This window comes from Diplotaxodon limnothrissa, linkage group LG13, assembly GCF_057381915.1.
Source record: "Diplotaxodon limnothrissa isolate DT_005_m linkage group LG13, D_limnothrissa_male_GT1.1, whole genome shotgun sequence".
Taxonomy (NCBI): domain Eukaryota; kingdom Metazoa; phylum Chordata; class Actinopteri; order Cichliformes; family Cichlidae; genus Diplotaxodon; species Diplotaxodon limnothrissa.
Genome location: NC_140608.1, coordinates 937,245 through 956,076, shown reverse-complemented (window position 1 = coordinate 956,076; position 18,832 = coordinate 937,245). Strand labels below are relative to the sequence as shown.

Below are 18,832 nucleotides of genomic sequence, written 5' to 3'. Positions count from 1 at the left end.
AAGAGGCACAAAATCAGCGTCTCGCCTATGCAGATAATTGGTCCTCCGAGATTTTACGCTAGCTATCTGTAATTAACTTCACCTATGTCTGTATGCTACATGAGCCGCTATATGATCTTCTGTGTAGACAATAAGATTAGCAGCGTGGCCATGCCGAGTCAGGCCGAGTCACATCTGTTCTCCACATCTTGATTTATGGTTTAGAAATGATGGCCTTCCATACTAAGCCCTTAAAGACACACTGGGGAGACTTTCAGAGTCTGTTTGCCTTAGTGGAATGGATTTGGCTCGGGATTTCAGTAAAACTGCAAAAAAATAAAAGGAAAAAAAATGTAAGACATTCAATGAAATATCCCCCCCAGGGAAAAAAAAAAAAAATCAATCAAGAAATGAAACGTGTGCATATGCAAAAACAAAACAAATGCCCTCTTTACCCTTGAGGCAACAGCTATTCTACAACCAAATCCCCATATTCATTACCTTCCTGGAGCCTAACGGTAATAAGAAACAGTTTCAGACCTTCGTCCACTTCATTCAGTTCTTTACGTTAATACAACGTAGGCCAGGGAGCAGAGCGCAGGCAAGCTGAGCATAACTGGCAGCTTGAGCACGTAATCCCAACTACAACATGGCACAAAAGCAGAGAGGAGGAGAGAGGGGGACTGAGGGGAAGGGGAGAGGAGACAGGGATAAAAAGGAAGGAAAGAGAGCAGAGTTTAGAAGAGGAGAAAAGAAAGAATCAGCTGAGAAAGAGAAAAGTGGGCAGATACTTAGGAGATCTAAAAGGTGTGTTATTCATTTACAAAGCCTTTAACAAAAAGGCAAATGAGCTTGTCGTTAAGAGTGAAAATATATAATATATATCATCCAGGATTGTAAATTTTACATTAATGTTCATCCAAACCAGTGAATCTGTGCTGCTCGCTTGCATGTCAGACATTTGGGATCATTCCGTATTCAGTTACAAAAATGAAACAAAATGCAGCCGACATAAACACATCATACTTCTTAAAAAGAAAAACAAAACAGATGTCTTAGAAGGAAGAAACAGCTGCAACACTAAACTAATGTAAATCACTGCAGTGTGAATGTGTTTACTGACAAATCTGCATTGCAATTACAGGAAGTTCATGTGTTAGAAAATGTCATATTTTTCCCCCCTTTTTGGTTTTTTATGAGCGATCCACGCTTGATAAAAAACAACAAAAAACAACAACAGAATTATTGTTTCACTCGGAACTGCAAATAAAAATAGAAGGCTTAAAGAAGGCCAGAGTTAAATGTATTTACAAGCAGGTTTTTTTCTTTTTCAAAATTGATTTCAAGCCACCGCCACCACTCCCCAACCCACAAATTCCCCCACCCCACAAGAAAAACAATGATGACGGTTTCATCATGACAGGTGTAATCTATGGTCAAGCTCCAGTTTGTTTATCCGTCTGTCAGGCACACAGCGGACAGCTAACAGGCATCACCACAGTGGAGATTTCACCCAGGTAACATGAAAAATAAGACACGAGCAAACCTGCAGAGTCATTTATAATGCAACCTGATCAACAAGCAACCCGGTTGTTCAGTCTGACGTCACTAGCCGTGTCTGGGCCTAAACTCCGCTGCAGGTCCATATATCAAACGATCACTATGGCATTACTGAGAGTTGAAAAACTGTCTAAAGTCTTTCATCTTTAATAAAATGATCAGCGTTCTGCTCTACCAGGTGTAACAATTGAGTTTAACATCCAGGCATCCATGAAAACGGAATTTATGACATTTAACGGAGTTAGAAGTTAGCAGGGAGTTAGCTCGCTAGCTTCAATCTAAATACAATATAGCATGTCCTGACTGCGGGGTTTTGGAAACAAATTAAAACGTACAGCTCTGCTATCACTTCCAGCATAAATGAAGACAGAAAACTAAACAGCAGTGACGTTTGTAGGGTTACTGAAGTTGGGCTAGCTGGTATATAATGATGTGCTACGTGACCGCTAGCGACACAGCTATGTTAGCATAATATAAACAAGCTAACTTTTTTTCCACTCGATAAAAGTTAACGTGAGTGTTCTCGGTGGTCAGGGACAAATGTAATCGCATGGCAGGATGCTGTAAAAGGACCAAACTTCAGCCAGGAGAACAACTGAGATAATCCATCCACAATATGAGGTTAGTCATTCATATACTGCTGCATGGGCTGGGCTGTAGTTACATCCTAAGGTTTTAAAAACTGAGCTTAAATAAATGATTAGTGGTAATAAAAGCCGAGGGAGGTCAACAGTGATCACTGACTGTTTTAGGAGCTTTTTGAGATCAAATAGAAGAAAATACATAACATTAAACATGTTAACAACACTAAAGCCATATTAAACGCAGACTACTTTAGACCCGGAAGTAGGATTCGTCGCGTCATCACTGAACAACCGGACAGTTACTAGCAAGAAACAAGTTAAGCCATATTATCAACCGTTTCCATCCACCAGTGTGTTTCATACAACTAAAGCAGCTTAATATCTTTGTTTGTGAATAAACTAAAATGAAGGAGCAACTTCCAGATTTAAGAAATTAAGTCCACACATACAGTGTAGTTCTCTTGTGGGCATTTGGGGATGGCTCCAAAAGTGAGTCCATTCCCAAAATGCAGAACTAAAAAGTATTATAAAAAACCATTTTTTGTTATATCTCCTTGGGTTAAAAATAAGGTTTAAAGCTAGAAATGTTGTTTCAGTGACTGACAGTGGTGACAGCTGTGGGCGCTGTGGCTGATCCCTTTTCGCTAGATCTCAACTCTGCTAATAAGAATCACTAACCTTGATCTGATCTTCTTTTGGACTACTTTTAATGCAATTATATAACAAATGATGTAGATTGCTGAGATACATCAAAGCATGGTAACATCAAAGGTGCTATTTAAATAGTTAGTGACTTGTACATTGCACTTTGCAACCAAGCTTGATTAACTCAAATACTTAAACTTGTGGCTCAAAAAAATAAGATTAAATAAATAAATAAATAATTCCTTTCTGTTCGGTGGCAGATTAGACAGATTACATTTGTCTAATGTGAAGTATTAAACTACTGAGTACAATATACCGGGTTTAAAAGCTGACTGGAGGGCATGGAAAACATATTTAAGTTTCACATCCATAGTTCTGCCCCTTAAGTCTCATGCACATTTCACCTTAATCTGCAAAGCGAAGAGGCCTTGAAAGTTATTGAATTAAAGGGTTCTTGTCCCTTGTGAGTGTGAAGCAAAATTGCTAAAATGACCTCAGGCTCCATCGGGATCAAATTTGCTCTTGACCAACAAATGAACTACTGCATTAATGCATACTTCCACACTCATTTACTCACTGCACGAGCCGTTACTTCGCCCGCCTCGTCTGATTTCCATAACTCCACTGCTAGTGAGGCTAAAGTGGTTTACCTCAATGGAAATATTAGCAAAAACATTGCTTTACCAGCTGAGTGACTTTACTGTTTAATTCAGTGGTAAGTATGCACACAGGCGGCTAATTCCGTCTGAAAGTGCATGAGCCAAACAGCTGCGGATGAATTAACTTATCGTATCGTGGCCTGGTTATTCCAGGGTGTAAATCTTTAGTCAGGAAAACAAGTCAAACATCTTAAGATGGAGCGTGGTTGAGTGTGGGAATACATTATTTTGAGTTCCCACTTGTAAATGAAATTGGTTTCCTTGCCAGTCGTAAGCGCATTTGCACCGAGTACATTTCAACCTTCACTTCCCCAAGTTAAGATGCAGGAGCACCGGCGCTTTGCATGTAAATCTCTCAAGTTTAAGCACACAGCCTACGCTTGCTGGCTTGATCTTTCTGTCCCTTTCTTTAACTCACACACACACTGTCTCACACCGTCTTACTCTCGCTCACACACACACAAAGCTGCACGGCAAATCCAACTCTTGACTTTAACTCTCTAAAACTCAATAACTTGAATTTCCCATGAAATACACTGCAGGGCAATTCCAAAACAAGTCGCTGGCAAATTCAACTACACACAGACCTAAACACACACACACACACACACACACACACACAGAGCTTGTATATACACTCATTAGCACAACTGCTTCAAGTCTCTGGCAAGTAGATACAGACACCTACGCACACAAATCAGCGCTCACCCGTCATCTGAATAAGTAAATGTAACAAGGCAAGTTTTTTTCAAATCAGGTAAAAACAGACCAGGTGCTTATTTATTTATATAGATAATATAGCATACTTATTGGAGAAGAATAGATACGTGGGTTAATATTTATGTGCTTGAAAAACACACTATAAATTTGCTAATAATATAAAGTGTATATAAATTGTTACAGTATTTCATTTTAAAAAGCAGTAGAAGGTTAAAATAACAGTGAGAAAGAAGGACTTTGTTCCTGAGTCCTTTTTCTTCCATATCTCTGGCTAATTTATTAAATGGTGGTGGCGGTGTATGTTGATATAATGTGGGTCTGTTGAAATCTTAGCAGTAAAACCTCACCGCTTCATGAAAGCCACAAATTACAACCATGGCCCATGACTTTGACCAATGCAAATCAACCACTGCTTTAAAAATACCCGACAACTCAGCGGACTCAATTCTGACGGCATAAAAACCCTGTGTTTGATTTACATTATGAGGCTGCACAGACCCCAGTGCTGCCAAGGAAAGCAAATTCTGTTATGACATTCATATGTCAACATGCAGCCAGGTTTAGAAATCCAAATCAAACCAGAAAATTACTCCAACGAGCACGGCCAAAGTTTTTGCTGCAGAATGAACACACAGTGGGTCCAGAGGTCCAATATTTACATCATTATCTCCTCCATTTTCCCGCACTCTAAAAGCTCATTCTGGCCTGCAGCAAACTGGCACAAGAATCCTGCTCCCGTCATGTGTTTCTCCATAATTAAATACACTTCATTTGATTTGCTGTGATGGTAAGTTGTCATATCTTGTAGGATTTTGTGTGCATGTGTGTATTTACATTTATTTTTTATTTGTTTAAGTGTTAGAAGTTTTCATACAATCTAATATTTAAGGTGACACAAACAAGTTTTGAAGTACATAAAAGTAACGTTTCCATGACAGCTTTTAAAGACACATTTTCAACCCATTTCCAAGTCAATACCAGATCTTTTGAAGTCAACTTCAGCCTTTCTTGGGACTTTATATTCCAAACCAACATAAAGCCAGTATTTTCAATTAAACATGTATTTTTGTCTTTACATTGTCTCTGTGAAGCAGAGTTTAAAAAAAAAAAAAAAAAAAAAAAAAAAAAAACTACCTGCAGACTTTCCCGTATACCTGCTAGTTTGATCATATCAAGGCTTGATCCTGTTCTCCGAAATAAATAAACAGCTCTGGTGTTAATCTGGAACCAGACCAGGACCAATTCCTCCAAAGTGTCGTGATGTGGCTACTTTGGTCCGTACAAATGAATGAACCACGCCAAGAGGAAGTCCAATCTAAACAGACTATACAGCACAGGTGAGAAAATGCCCCAAATGCTTTAGTCAAATGGCTGTAATCTCACCTGACGTTCAAATTGAAGTTATGTTTTATGGAACAGGGAATATTTGGCTCATTACAATGCTGCCTGTTATAAGACAGCAAAAGTATTACAGAGTTGTGGTTTTCTTTTTAAACTGCATTACTAAATCCATTACTTAATTACGCTTCTGCACTACAGTAGAAAACCTGAGATGCATGTTTGCAATATGGTGTTGACACGCAGGTATCAGCTAACCAATACTGAGGACATACATCTTTGAACTTTATTATATTCTCCACCCCTCTAAGATGGAGACCAGTCTACAGAAGACTTCTCCACCCCCCATACAAACTACTTACCACATACCTTCCATATAAACTAACACGAGTGTGTAAACACTGATTATTTATTATTTTCCCCCCAGCTGCTCAGTACGTAGGTGACTTGTTACAGATTTAGGTTATGTTTATTCATGAAGTCATTTCCAGTTTTATGTTGTAACCACTAATCTCTATTCCTGTCTGCACTTTGTCTATTTTCCACCTACTTCATTCAGTACATTTACCAAAAGTAATTCTCATCTAATGAGCCAGATTCATTTGTGTCATTTTTCAACAAGTTTCCACATTTTGGTCATTTCTCAGCTCGTTCATTTTTCCTGTATCTCCCACATTCTTTTAACTGATTTCTCCTTAATAGCCAACTTTTAGATTACCCCGTTTACCCCAGATGAGGTGACTGGAGAGAACAGCCTGGGCTTCTCTGCTCACACCCAGTGTATGTTTCAGTGAGGCATCTATGTCATAACCTACGACATAACAGTAAACACCTCTGAACCCCAGACTCTAACCTACGATGTAAGCTGACGTGCACATCCCAAGAAACGTAGCTACTACACAATCACATGGTACTTCACAAGTAACGCACCAGCACAAGCATGAATGCAACAACGTCAGCCATAGGTTACATTGAAGGATTTACAAAGATTCCCCACAGAAGTCTAAATCAGGCTGCCCCTCAACACGGTCAGGGTTAAGAAGAAAATGGATAGATGGGTGATTTGGCCTGATTTCTGAATCCTATCTTTGACCACCTGTTATTAACCTTTGGCTTTCTGAATGAACGATTTAGATTGCCAAACTCTGGTCTTTCATCTGTCTGAACTGATGCAGTTAAATTGTTTCACTAAAGACAAAATTAACCGTTCCTTTTGTAAAGCATACACAAAAATAGTAATAAGTTATGCTCTTCCCTGGCAAGTGTACTGTCAGTATGGAAGTAGTACTTTTTATGTTTTACACCATAAAAGAAAATCATTAATCTTCTCAGATCAGTATTAGCTACAATGCCATCGCTTCTAAACAAAATGCCCAGCCCCTAACTTACCATCAGCTTGTTCTCAAGAGCACAATGTGGAAAGCCAAAATAGCTCTGCAAAGCCACGTCAAAGTGCCCGCCAGGGTCTGAACCACCACCACAGGATTTCCGTTGACACGGCATACTGATATCAGTGGGAAGGAAATGCCCCCACTCATTCTTCAGTCCACAAAATGAAGCAGAGGCAGCAATCTGGTGGGAATGTATGTACGTGTGTGCGGCGTGCCAACATCAGTGATTTAAACGGGTATGCTCCACAGGCACGACAGCGGAGTATTGTGAATTACCCATCAGGACGTCTTTCTCTCTGCAGTGCACAAAACAAGGCCAACTCCGTGCTCACACACAGACACACAAACACCTGCACACACACACGCCCATGATGCACATTAGCACGTTTGGCTGTGCAACTCTCATGCTGGTCCAATTGCACAGTATGTCCCTTTCACCTCTCCCTCCCTCTGGCTGGACGGTGATAAGTACCCTGCTCTCAGGCAATGCAAAGCTGTGAATAATGGATGAAGTACAAGTTGCGAGTGACCACAGCAGAGCGCTCACATGACAGACACAATGACAGACATGGCAGGGACAGCAGGCATCTGTCTTTTTCAGCGCCTCTTCTCCCCCATGTCTGTGTCCATTTGCCACTTTCTTTATCTCCATGTTTATTAGAACAAATCAGCAGGATAATACTTCTCTTTTTATTTCAAAATAACATGATTCAGACTTCTGAAAAACTAATTTCACTCAGCAAGTTTTCTTGTCTGACAGCCTCCAGTGATTTGACCCGGGGTCGGCAAGCTTCACTGTTTGCTATCTCATTTGACCTTAAAACCACTCACACCATGTCTGTCTCAATTTATGAATAACGGCAGCATCAACACACATGCACAAACATCACCCTCCGTTCCCTTAAGGTGGTACGGTCATGCCAGCTCTAATTCTCATAATACTTTGTGTGCTTTATTTCAAGCTGTCCTGGAATGCTTTTTACCATTATAGTCTCTTTTAGCGTTCATGTGCACAAAGTACACACGCGTGCTTCAGCGCAACTCTGAGTCCGAACGCAAAGGAAGGGCAGTGCATGTGACATTTTGCGAGGTCTTTGAGGCTCGGTGCCAGTAACCTGTGGGGGTGGTGGTGGGTATCTCGCTCCCGCCTGGTTAGCTGACTGCCACGGTTACCTTCGGGGCTCACAACACGCTCAGTGACCTGTGCTGCTCTACTTGAGCAAATAACACAAGAGGGGGCGGGCGAGCAGAGGAGCTGAAGAAGATCTTTAGTAAACACCACATTATAATGTCATGTAACTGACCCAGCCCTGTTTTGTAATTTCGCCTAATGAAGTTTGTGGGTTTGTTGGTTTTCTCAAACCTCTTTAAATATGCACTGTTCCAACAGTCGGGTATTTATCTTCCTGTAGCCGCGGACTCTGCCTGATGAATTGCTCATCTTTATATTCAATCATTTTTGCATCAAATAAACAAGCAGGAAGAGAACTAACTATCTTTTACTCAGGCCAGATGCTTGGATACAACTACAGACTTTATCCAAACACATGTTATTTTGATTTGATGTAAATTTGTAACATCCTGTGAGGCTCGACATGTGATTTGTCTTCATATGTAAGAAAGTTGGCCTCTTTTATATAAACAGAACATGTAAACATGAAAACTCAGACGTAAGTCCTTTTCAAACTCCATGCCAATACTATACGCTTTTTTTTTCACCTACTCTTATACTGCCATTCACACTGACCACTTTATTTCACTGGATGAATTGACAACATGTATTTTTTCAAAACAAACTGGATTTTTAAAAATTATTTGGATATGAAATAAACTGATCTGACATTCAGACCATTATGTTTGGCAACAAGTGCGCTTGTAACTCAAAACCTGCACCGGTATGAATATGCAAGAACACGGCTAGATGCTGCTTCTGGTCAATCAGCTTTCTGAAATTATTGCTCTGCCTCCTCAAACGTGGTCCTAACTCAAAACGCCGATGGCAAAATGCCTCAGGCACACCACAGTTTCTCTTGCAGGTTAAAAGATGTAACCTGTAATATGTACGACTTGACAATTGATCAACTAACCCAGTATTTAATTTTATGAGGTTATAATCCTCAGATTTAGCATCTTGCTTGGCTACTCTTTTCATTAGCTGTAATCTTACACCCACTGGCCAGAGCAATGTCAAAACTGTTTTACTGACGATCAGAAATGATCAAGACTGTGACAACATTAACATGTGAATAAGGTCTGGGTGTGGTTCACAGTGTTGTCATATTGGTTTCTTGCTCTTTAATTCGAGTTAATCTTAGTTGGCCTTTTTCAGGTTGTTTGATTAAATTCTCAAATTCACAATATATCATATACTGAATTGTACCTGATATTTTGACAGTGGGCATCTCAGTCGAAACAGACGTTTACATTACAGCAATTATTTAGGAAAACGTTTAATATGACACAACATCCACATTAAAAGATGCATTTTTTTCCTTTCTCTTACGCATTTGTTTTATACAGAGTGTATTTTCTTGGAATGTGCAATAAGTTTGCTCATATGCTAATCTCAAGCATTTAACACCATTACACAGCAAAACAATAGATTTACCTTGGAGCTCTGTTTCTAATTAATCATCAGTATTTATATTAAGGCTGTAAAAACTGTGCAAAGTCTGTAAGAATGGAACCAGAGGATAAACACTCTGGGCGTGGCCCATCGTAAGCTCCTCTGAGTAAGAACGCTGATTTAAAATAAGCTCTCTCTTTCAGACAGTTATGACTCATTGGTTTGGGAGGAGATTTTAGGCTTTCTCGTTAAATGATAATAGCTCATCCTAAAGAGTGCGCGCCGGTGGCCAAATCTCCCGAGACGACAAAGCTACAAGATGATGACAGTGTGTTCTGTGTGGTAGAGAGGATCGTGAAAAATTCCCCTAGTGTGCTCACACAAATCAGTGTTTTGTTTTTCAAAACTTGAGGAAAAGGATAGCACTGTATTACAGAGAGTGGTGATCATTGCTCCAATCACAAAGTCAAGGTAAAACACTGCAATGTTAAACACTTCAAGTTGTCTGAAACTGACTGAAAGTCGAGCTTAAACCACTGAAAGAATAGACTGATGTTGAGAGCCACTTTCTCAAAATTGGACTCATATACCAGCGAGAATGTCTAAAACTGCTTCAAGAATTATTAAAAGTCTCTGGGCTTGTTATTTGTGACTACACTGTGAACTAACACTCGACTTTTCCAACTTTCTCCTCTCACCTTCTTTCTCCTTCTTCCTCCCTGGGAACTGCACAACTCAACCTCTTTTTGGTGATGTGTTTTTTTGCAAAAGAAACCCTCTCATATCGCTTTCGGTGAAGTTGAACAGTTCGCAGCATAAGCATTCTGACCTGCCTGAAAAGAACAAGAACAAAAAGGCCCAGAGTGAAGTTGCTAGCCGACGGCTGTGTTTTGAATCTGACACTTGGCTGCTCTTCACATGACAGCATTTGGGGACAAGAAAGAAATCCTCAAGGTGGTTGATGCAGTGAAACACTGGTGTCATGCATCCAAATGGTTGCATCACTAAACCACCTTTTCACATTCAGTTAAAAGTGTGGTGTGGTTAGAAAGTCTTCACTGAGATGACACTTTTGAACTCTGAGCTGATCTAATCTAATGGCAGGCCTGATTGTGACATTTAAGGTTGTCTGACATACATTTTTAATGATAATCTTTTAATGTTTGATATCAGAGCAGCTGGTCTCCCTTGGGCTAACATACCCAGCTGTCTTACTGAGGGCAATATTTATGTTTAATCTATTTTTTTACCATGCTTTTTTTGTTGCTTAATTTCTTCTTTGTCATTTAATTTCTTTAAGCCGTTATACCTCATTAATCCATTTTTCAAAGACTAATGATGAAATGGAGGGACAGTTTACACAGTACGGCCTTCTTTGTCAAAGGCATGTATAAAAATTAAAACTAAAGTAACCAAGTCATGTTTGACTTGAAACAACTGTGTCTTACAGGAGAAATGAAAAGTCAGTTCACAAAGTCCGTTTATTTCTCCTTTTCAAATCCTCGCTGCAGGACCATAAACGACAATTATTACCTGAGATGATGAATCTTTTTAAATGACAATTTTGGAGAAACGGTATTTACAGTTAAGCCCTCAGCCGCATCCATATTCCTGTCAGAGAACAGAGGGATTGAAGTTTTTAATTAATCTGAACACCAGCATCCCTGAGGATGCACAGACATAAATACTCACTCTGTCTGTCTCTCACACACACACACACACACACACACACACACACACAAACACACACACACAGAGAGAGTATAAACCTTTGCATACACGTCTCTCTGAGACACTTTGTCAAAGTAAAAGTGTCTAAAGAATGAGATGGAGCAGTTGTGCCCATTTGAAAGTGCTACAAAGCTGTGAGACACAGTTAAGAAATGTACATACATTTACATCATCTTCAGTCGGGGAACACATCATCTATTGTTTGATGACTCTGGGCATGCAGCCCGATATTTTAGAGCTTCTGCTGTTCTCACCAGATATATGGGCCAAGACTTCCTGTCCCATGCACTGATCAGTGTTTACAAAAACGTAGAAATGTATGAAAAAGCTAAATTATCCGGTTGTTCAGTGATGACGCGACGAATCCTACTTCCGGGTCTAAAGTAGTCTGCGTTTAATATGGCTTTTGTGTTGTTAACATGTTTAATGTTATGTATTTTCTTCTATTTGATCTCAAAAAGCTCCTAAAACAGTCAGTGATCACTGTTGACCTCCCTCGGCTTTTATTACCGCTAATCATTTATTTAAGCTCAGTTTTTAAAACCTTAGGATGTAACTACAGCCCAGCCTATGCAGCAGTATATGAATGACTAACCTCATATGTGGATGGATTATCTCAGTTGTTCTCCTGGCTGAAGTTTGGTCCTTTTACAGCATCCTGCCATGCGATTACATTTGTTCCTGACCACCGAGAACACTCACGTTAACTTTTATCGAGTGGAAAAAAAAGTTAGCTTGTTTATATTAAGCTAACATAGCTGTGTCGCTAGCGGTCACGTAGCACATCATTATATACCAGGTAGCTCAACTTCAGTAACCCTACAAACGTCACTGCTGTTTAGTTTTCTGTCTTCATTTATGCTGGAAGTGATAAGAAAGCTGTACGTTTTAATTTGTTTCCAAAACCCCGCAGTCAGGACATGCTATATTGTATTTAGATAGAAGCTAGCGAGCTAACTCCCTGCTAACTTCTAACTCCGTTAAATGTCATAAATTCCGTTTTCATGGATGCCTGGATGTTAAACTCAATTGTTACACCTGGTAGAGCAGAACGCTGATCATTTTATTAAAGATGAAAGACTTTAGACAGTTTTTCAACTCTCAGTAATGCCATAGTGATCGTTTGATATATGGACCTGCAGCGGAGTTTAGACCCAGACACGGCTAGTGACGTCAGACTGAGCAATCGGATAGTCAGGCAATAGCCAGTAGCCATAGACACAGACACAGACCGAGAACCGCAGCTGTGTAAAACAACAGCCAAGCAATCGCCCAATCAAGAGCAACCAGACGTTCCAATATTTCCTGTGTTTGTTATCTTAACTTCACCGTCCGCAAGATCTCTCAAATCTATGTCTGAGAAAGGGGGTTTATTGAATAGTTTCTTATGCGTGACATTAAAAACATACGATCTGGCTCCAAATCCTCATCAAACAAACCTTTCGCCTACGAGAGGATAAACCCTCACTCAGCGTGGCCACACACGACACATGGGTGCAGCCCAGTCAGCCAGTGAAATCTGCCTCCTTAATGATGCTGGTGACATTTGTGCATTTAGCCTGCGCGATAACGCCATGCGGATTGTGATTGTGATGGCTTCTTGTAACCCTAATGCAAAGTTTGATCATTTACGAACACAGTTTGACATCTTTATGTAAAAAATCCATAGAAAATAAACAAAGATAAATATATGAAGTATAGTTTTTGTTTTAAAAACTTAACAAAAAACAAAACCCTGGTTTTCACATGTAGCATCACAAATGTTCTCCTGCTTTTGCTCTTCACATGGATTGTTTAGTGGCATGCAACCAAAGCCCACTTAAACATGATTGGTCAGTACCCATTACTACTGACCACTCAATAAGTTCATTACAAACTGAACAAATGCTAAATGGTAAATGGCCTGTATTTATATAGTGCTTTACTAGTCCCTAAGGACCCCAAAGCGCTTTACACATCCAGTCATCCACCCATTCACACACACATTCACAAACTGGTGATGGCAAGCTACACTGTCGCCACAGCCACCCTGGGGCGCACTGACAGAGGCGAGGCTGCCGGACACTGGCGCCACCGGGCCCTCTGACCACCATAAGAACAACAAACTACAACCATAAAGCTTTTAGAACTATTTTGATGTACACATAGCTGAATATGCAACAAAAGTATTTATACAGAGAGCCACCTTTTTTCTGAGCATTTCGTTATATTAGTGCTACTGAAGTCGGGGTGCCAGCACTGGGCCCCAGAAAGACTCCAATCCAGCTCACGGGATGGCTTTAGAAAAGTCATTAAGGAATAGATGACAGTCTGATTTTTCACCATCTACAATAGAAATGTCTATATTTTAAAGTTGGTCCATATCGTTAAAAAAAAAAAAAAAAAAAAAAGAATGGGGAAAAAAATCATGCAAAAACATTATTATTTACTTAGTTTCATTATTACAAAACATTTTTGGCTGTTACTTTTTCTGTAATTTTACACTTTTATTGGTCACAGTTTAGTCCCAAAGTGCTGTGCTGACAGATTTCTTCCATTTACTATACAAGGATTTATTTACCATGTAGAAAAACAGACATGCTGTTACCACGCATTGACTCCCTCAGTTAAATTCCTTAAAACACTGACAGAAAGGGGAGTTTCACTGGTCTTCACAATGTAAAATGACTTTGACATCCATGCTCTATAGTGTCTCTTTTAGCAGAGCATGAACAATGCCATGGAACTAGCAGCTTCCTTCAGTGTACTCTGTAGTCAAGCAGAACTCTTACGTGTTAACATCTTCCTCCAAGTTTGCTCCTATGCTGAGACCTCTTTACAAAAGTAAGAGTTCTCATGTGTGTGTGTCGGCTTACTTGACCGGTGCAGCTCATTGTGATTCTAGCTGTAGGGCTGTATTTTAAGGTCAGATGCTGAAGCACAGATTAAGAGGGAAAAACAGACAAACTTTACTCAAGGCTGAAAAACAATTCTAAACACTGCAAAAATTGTAACACAGTGTGAATTATGTATAATAACGTGAATTACTCAACATGGCTTAACAAGTTACCACTCTGGTCATTTACTTCTTTCAGCCTGGTGATGTTGCAGTTCTGCATCTCATGCAGACATTCATTTTTCTGTTACAAAGGAAACAAGTCAGGAAGCTCTCAAATGCAGACACAGGTAGCACTTCACTGCTCATTCAAATGTCGTACTTCTCTTAATGCGTGCATAAAAGCCAGTGGACTGAAAAGTCCTGCTGAAATCAGGAGAGGAAAGAGGAGAGAGAGAAGATGCATACTGCCCCTGAGGTTTTAGTCAGAACACACAGTTCAGCATGATTCAGCCTCATTCAGCTCGTTGCCGTTATCCCCCTACAGCAAGACTTGGAGCGGGTATGTGTATTTGCCAGTGAGTGTACGTCTCTGGTTAGTTGTGCAAGCACACAGATGTGCACCCACACGTGATGGTGTCAGTAATAAATGATCATGATTTCCAGTCCAGCCAGACAATCTATTAGCATGACACGTGGCTATATTTGTGAGTACATATGCACTCCGGGTGGATATTTACTCCAAAATGCGGTGAATTGCAAATTCGTTCTTAGCAAAGTAACTTTTCAGCAGGCTCTGATGCAAAATGAAATATTTCGCATATACATTGGCGCTGCCTGCAATAAGCTGTTTTAGGCCATAAAACTAATGTAGCAGTCACAGACATTGACTGCCCTCTAAAATGGAAATTCATAAGCCAAAATGGCATAGTGGGAATATCAAAATATGACACATCCTCTTCTTCTTTCAGCCCTCCCACTTCTCACTGGCTTCTGCCACCTCCCCATCCCTACCCATATCTTCTCCTGGGTTTTCCATCTGTTGTGGAAGTTCTTCTGAAGGACATGTCAGCTCTTCCTGACACAGCTGACTAAGCAGAGAGACGGACAGACTGGACTGACACCTCTCTCATATGGTCCCGAGTGAATTCTATAACTGGCATAATCACTCACCAGTGTGGATGAAATCAGTATTAATATCTTAAAGTCAATTTTCCTTGGATCTGTTAAGTCTCATATAACAGAGTAAAATTGATTATATTCTATTATATTTTTACATTAAATAAAAATACGAACTACGAGACACCGAGAACATCTTAGTTTTTGTTTGGTTTAGATATGGTTCCCTGTGGTAAGTGCAAAAAAACATTCAAACATGTAGTCTCATGGGTATACACAAAGATGACATTTAATAATTTGCAAAATGAGGCAAATCAAGAGTGATGTAATGTAGTCAGGCTCCCATAATAAACTTAAACTACAATCAAATTTAGTTTTTTAAATATGAAACCTCATTAGATGACAGATAAACCCTGAAGTTGTGCAACCACGACTGCTGCTGCTACTATTTAATAATAATAATAATAATAATAATAATAATAATGGATACTTTATTGATCCCCATGGGGAAATTACTTGTTTTTCTCTGCATTTGACCCATTCACTCAGTGAAGCAGTGGGCAGCCCACTAAGCAGGCGCCCGGGGAGCAGTGTGTAGGGACGGTACCTTGCTCAGGGGTACCTCAGGGTAGCCGTTAAGTGGATTCGAACCGCCGACCTTCCGATCATGGGGCGACCACTTTTCCTACTGAGCTATCCCTGCCCCACAGTGTTTTAACATCACAAACTGAAAACACTCTTACTTTATCTCTAGAAAACATCATGCATGATCAAACACACACACAACTCTATTTCATTACCCAGAATGGCCCAATTGGGATGAGCTCTCCTGTTTCTACTGGGATCCTGAAGTTCCGTGGAGGAAGGGCTCCCTCTGCCCAGAGCAGGCTCTCTGCCCTGGGAAAACCTGCCCTGGGTGCCCCCCCTGCCCAGAGCCGAAGTGGCAGAGGTGCTCCAAGGTTCCCCACCCTCTGTAAGAGATGTGCTTCATTCAGGACCACCAATCAACATCCATCAGGGTTCACAAAGGTCACAGGGAGGTCAAGATGATAAAAGGGAAGCTTACAGAGCAAAGGGAAAAGGAGAACAAGAACCAGAAGTGAGCATTCACATCATTCAGGGTGTTTTCTAGGTAGGAAGAAGGGGCACAAAGGAGCCAGGCGTCTTGTGATGCTAGGTTTTACAAAAGGAAGAAGTCTAGGACAGCTTAGTGTGCTACAGAAGAGAATAAGGAAAGAGGAACTGTAGCCTGTCACATCACTGAGGGAGTATAGTTCTTATCTGCAGGCAACAGAAAGAAGAAGCTCTTTAATCAAGGTAATCACAGCTGGTCCAGATGCTGCTCTGTACCTGCTCAGAGGGATCGCAGCAAGCTCCACGACTGACATCTATGTGACTAAGGAACAATTGGCTGGTTTTTACCCATACTACCAATCGACAAAGTGCACAGTTGTGTTGGTGGGGATCACTCTTTGGCTAACTTATAAATGAAGAGGTGTACATAAAACCAAATGAAATCAAACAATCACATTAGCCTGACAATTAAACAAGTCAAGAAAGGAAGAATCTGACACTGCCTGGAAAATTGGGGGCACGCAGTTATGGAGTTTTCGTTAGAGGAACGGTTGTGGATGAAACAAATGCAAATTTATGTATCAATGCCCTCATTTAACATCATGGAGAGCAAAGACTCAGACAGAACAAGAGCTCAGCTGGATGCTTGTCTGTGTGTGTATGGGTGCCAGCGGGTGCATGCATTCCCCAACATTTGTGTGCATGTGTGTGTGTGCGTGGGAGTGGGGGGGTGCACTCTCAGTTCTTGGTTATGTGTGTCTGTTTAAGGCTGTGTTTGCTTTTCAGGGATGCTGCTGTTCTGTGATCAAAAGGAGAAGCACAAAGGGAGAAAGGAGAGAGAAAAGGGGCAAAGCTATTATTCTCCAAAGACAGCTGTTTGTTAGTTAGAGACACAGCTTTAATCAGACGTGCTGTGGCTGTTGACAAACACGATCACAGGGGGGCGAGTGTAAATTCCTTTTCCAATTGACCAATGGGGAAATGAAAATGTGTACAGAGCGTGGAAAGGAAATTTGTACTGCCGTGCTACTCTGAAGCAAAAAGTTTAGTAGAAATAGAGACTTTAGACTATTGAGAAAAGATATCACTACACTACAGGTTTCACAGCTAGCTGAGAAGATGTGCATGATCATCACAACCAGCTTACTACTAATAAGTGCAACTACTAGGGGCGATCGTGGCTCAAGAGTTGGGAGTTCGTCTTGTAATCGGAAGGTTGCCGGTTCGAGCCCCGGCTTGGACAGTCTCGGCCGTTGTGTCCTTGGGCAAGACACTTCACCCGTTGCCTACTGGTGGTGGTCAGAGGGCCCGGTGGCGCCAGTGTCCGGCAGCCTCGCCTCTGTCAGTGCGCCCCAGGGTGGCTGTGGCGACAATGTGGCTTGCCATCACCAGTGTGTGAATGGGTGGATGACTGGATATGTAAAGCGCTTTGGAGTCCTTAGGGACTAATAAAGCACTATATAAATACAGGCCATTTTACTGCAAGATGCAAACAGAATAAGATGACAATAATACTCAGGATTTGAAAAACAAAAAAGTAGGACCGTGACTTTTAATGAGTTTGCAAATTAAACCTCTCCAAATCAACTGTTGGACTGGTTTTGGAGAAAACACATACATACAGTGCAAATACTAAAGTAACACCAGTGGTTTCGTACAGTACAGTGTGATGCTGCCCTCCCTCAAAGATAAAAACAAAGAAAAGTCACCGCATAATTACTAAAATAATTCCTAAAAGCCATTCTTGGATTTAAACAAGTCCATAAGAGGTCAAACATTCCAAAGATTTCGAGCAATGGAAGCAGAATAACTTTACAAATCCACTCCTATAAAAGAATGAAATGGTATAGCTCATTGCAGTCCCATTTGCTTTGGGAGAGTATGAAATTCCATTAAGACACACCGACACAAGTGGAAGCCCTGACGGCTGGAGCCGAGGCGAGTTAATCCTGCGAGTTGACTGTGTGCAGCCGAGGGCTTAGAGCAGCAGCTTAACACAAGGCCGCAGCTTTGGCACACCTGCCAGTGGTCAGTCACGCCTCAGCCAGCTGAGCGAAACACAATGTGATTATAACACATCATTATTAACTACACTGTATTAAATCAATTTTATCCTGAACGATTTAAAACATTGTTTAAATGTATTTGAGCATGGTGAGTGACGCAATATTAAAGGTAGGAGCAGGCAACTCTGTGAGCGCTGATTTGGGGACACATTTAGGTTGAAATTGGCTTAAATTTTGGAAGAGTTTTAAAAGTATTTAAATGACTGAAAGTCAAAATAAGCCAGACTATAGACCATGAGAGGTATCCGACTCCTCTATGAAAAAGAATCTAGCTACACTCATTGAGCATTGGGTTGGGTAATTAATCACATTTGTAAAAATGAATAATTTTTGCATTTATTTTGCTAAAGAGTCTGCGTTTCATAATGAAGAGCACAGCGTTCCTTTACAACAGCGGGCTCTGTAAACTTACTAATTCTGTCACGATCTGGTACAGGGATTCAAACGCAGAGCGGTAAGGTATCTCCAAGGTGTAGTTTATTTACAGTGCCAGTGCAATATATGTACAGTGAAGGGATCCAAAACTCCGGGGGAATCACAGGGTAACTCGCTCACGTCTTCTTCGCTCACACTCACACACGTTCC

At 40.7% G+C, this 18,832-nt stretch overlaps 1 protein-coding gene across 1 annotated transcript in view; it reads right to left on the bottom strand.

Moving 5' to 3' along the window:
* gfra1a (gdnf family receptor alpha 1a) overlaps nt 1-18,832 on the bottom strand; it is a 107,092-nt gene that overhangs the window by 70,722 nt on the left and 17,538 nt on the right. The window contains exon 4 of the mRNA XM_085368993.1: nt 15,908-16,078. Within this exon, the coding sequence (XP_085225119.1) occupies nt 15,908-16,078 (171 nt within the window). The remainder of the gene's footprint in view (nt 1-15,907; nt 16,079-18,832) is intronic.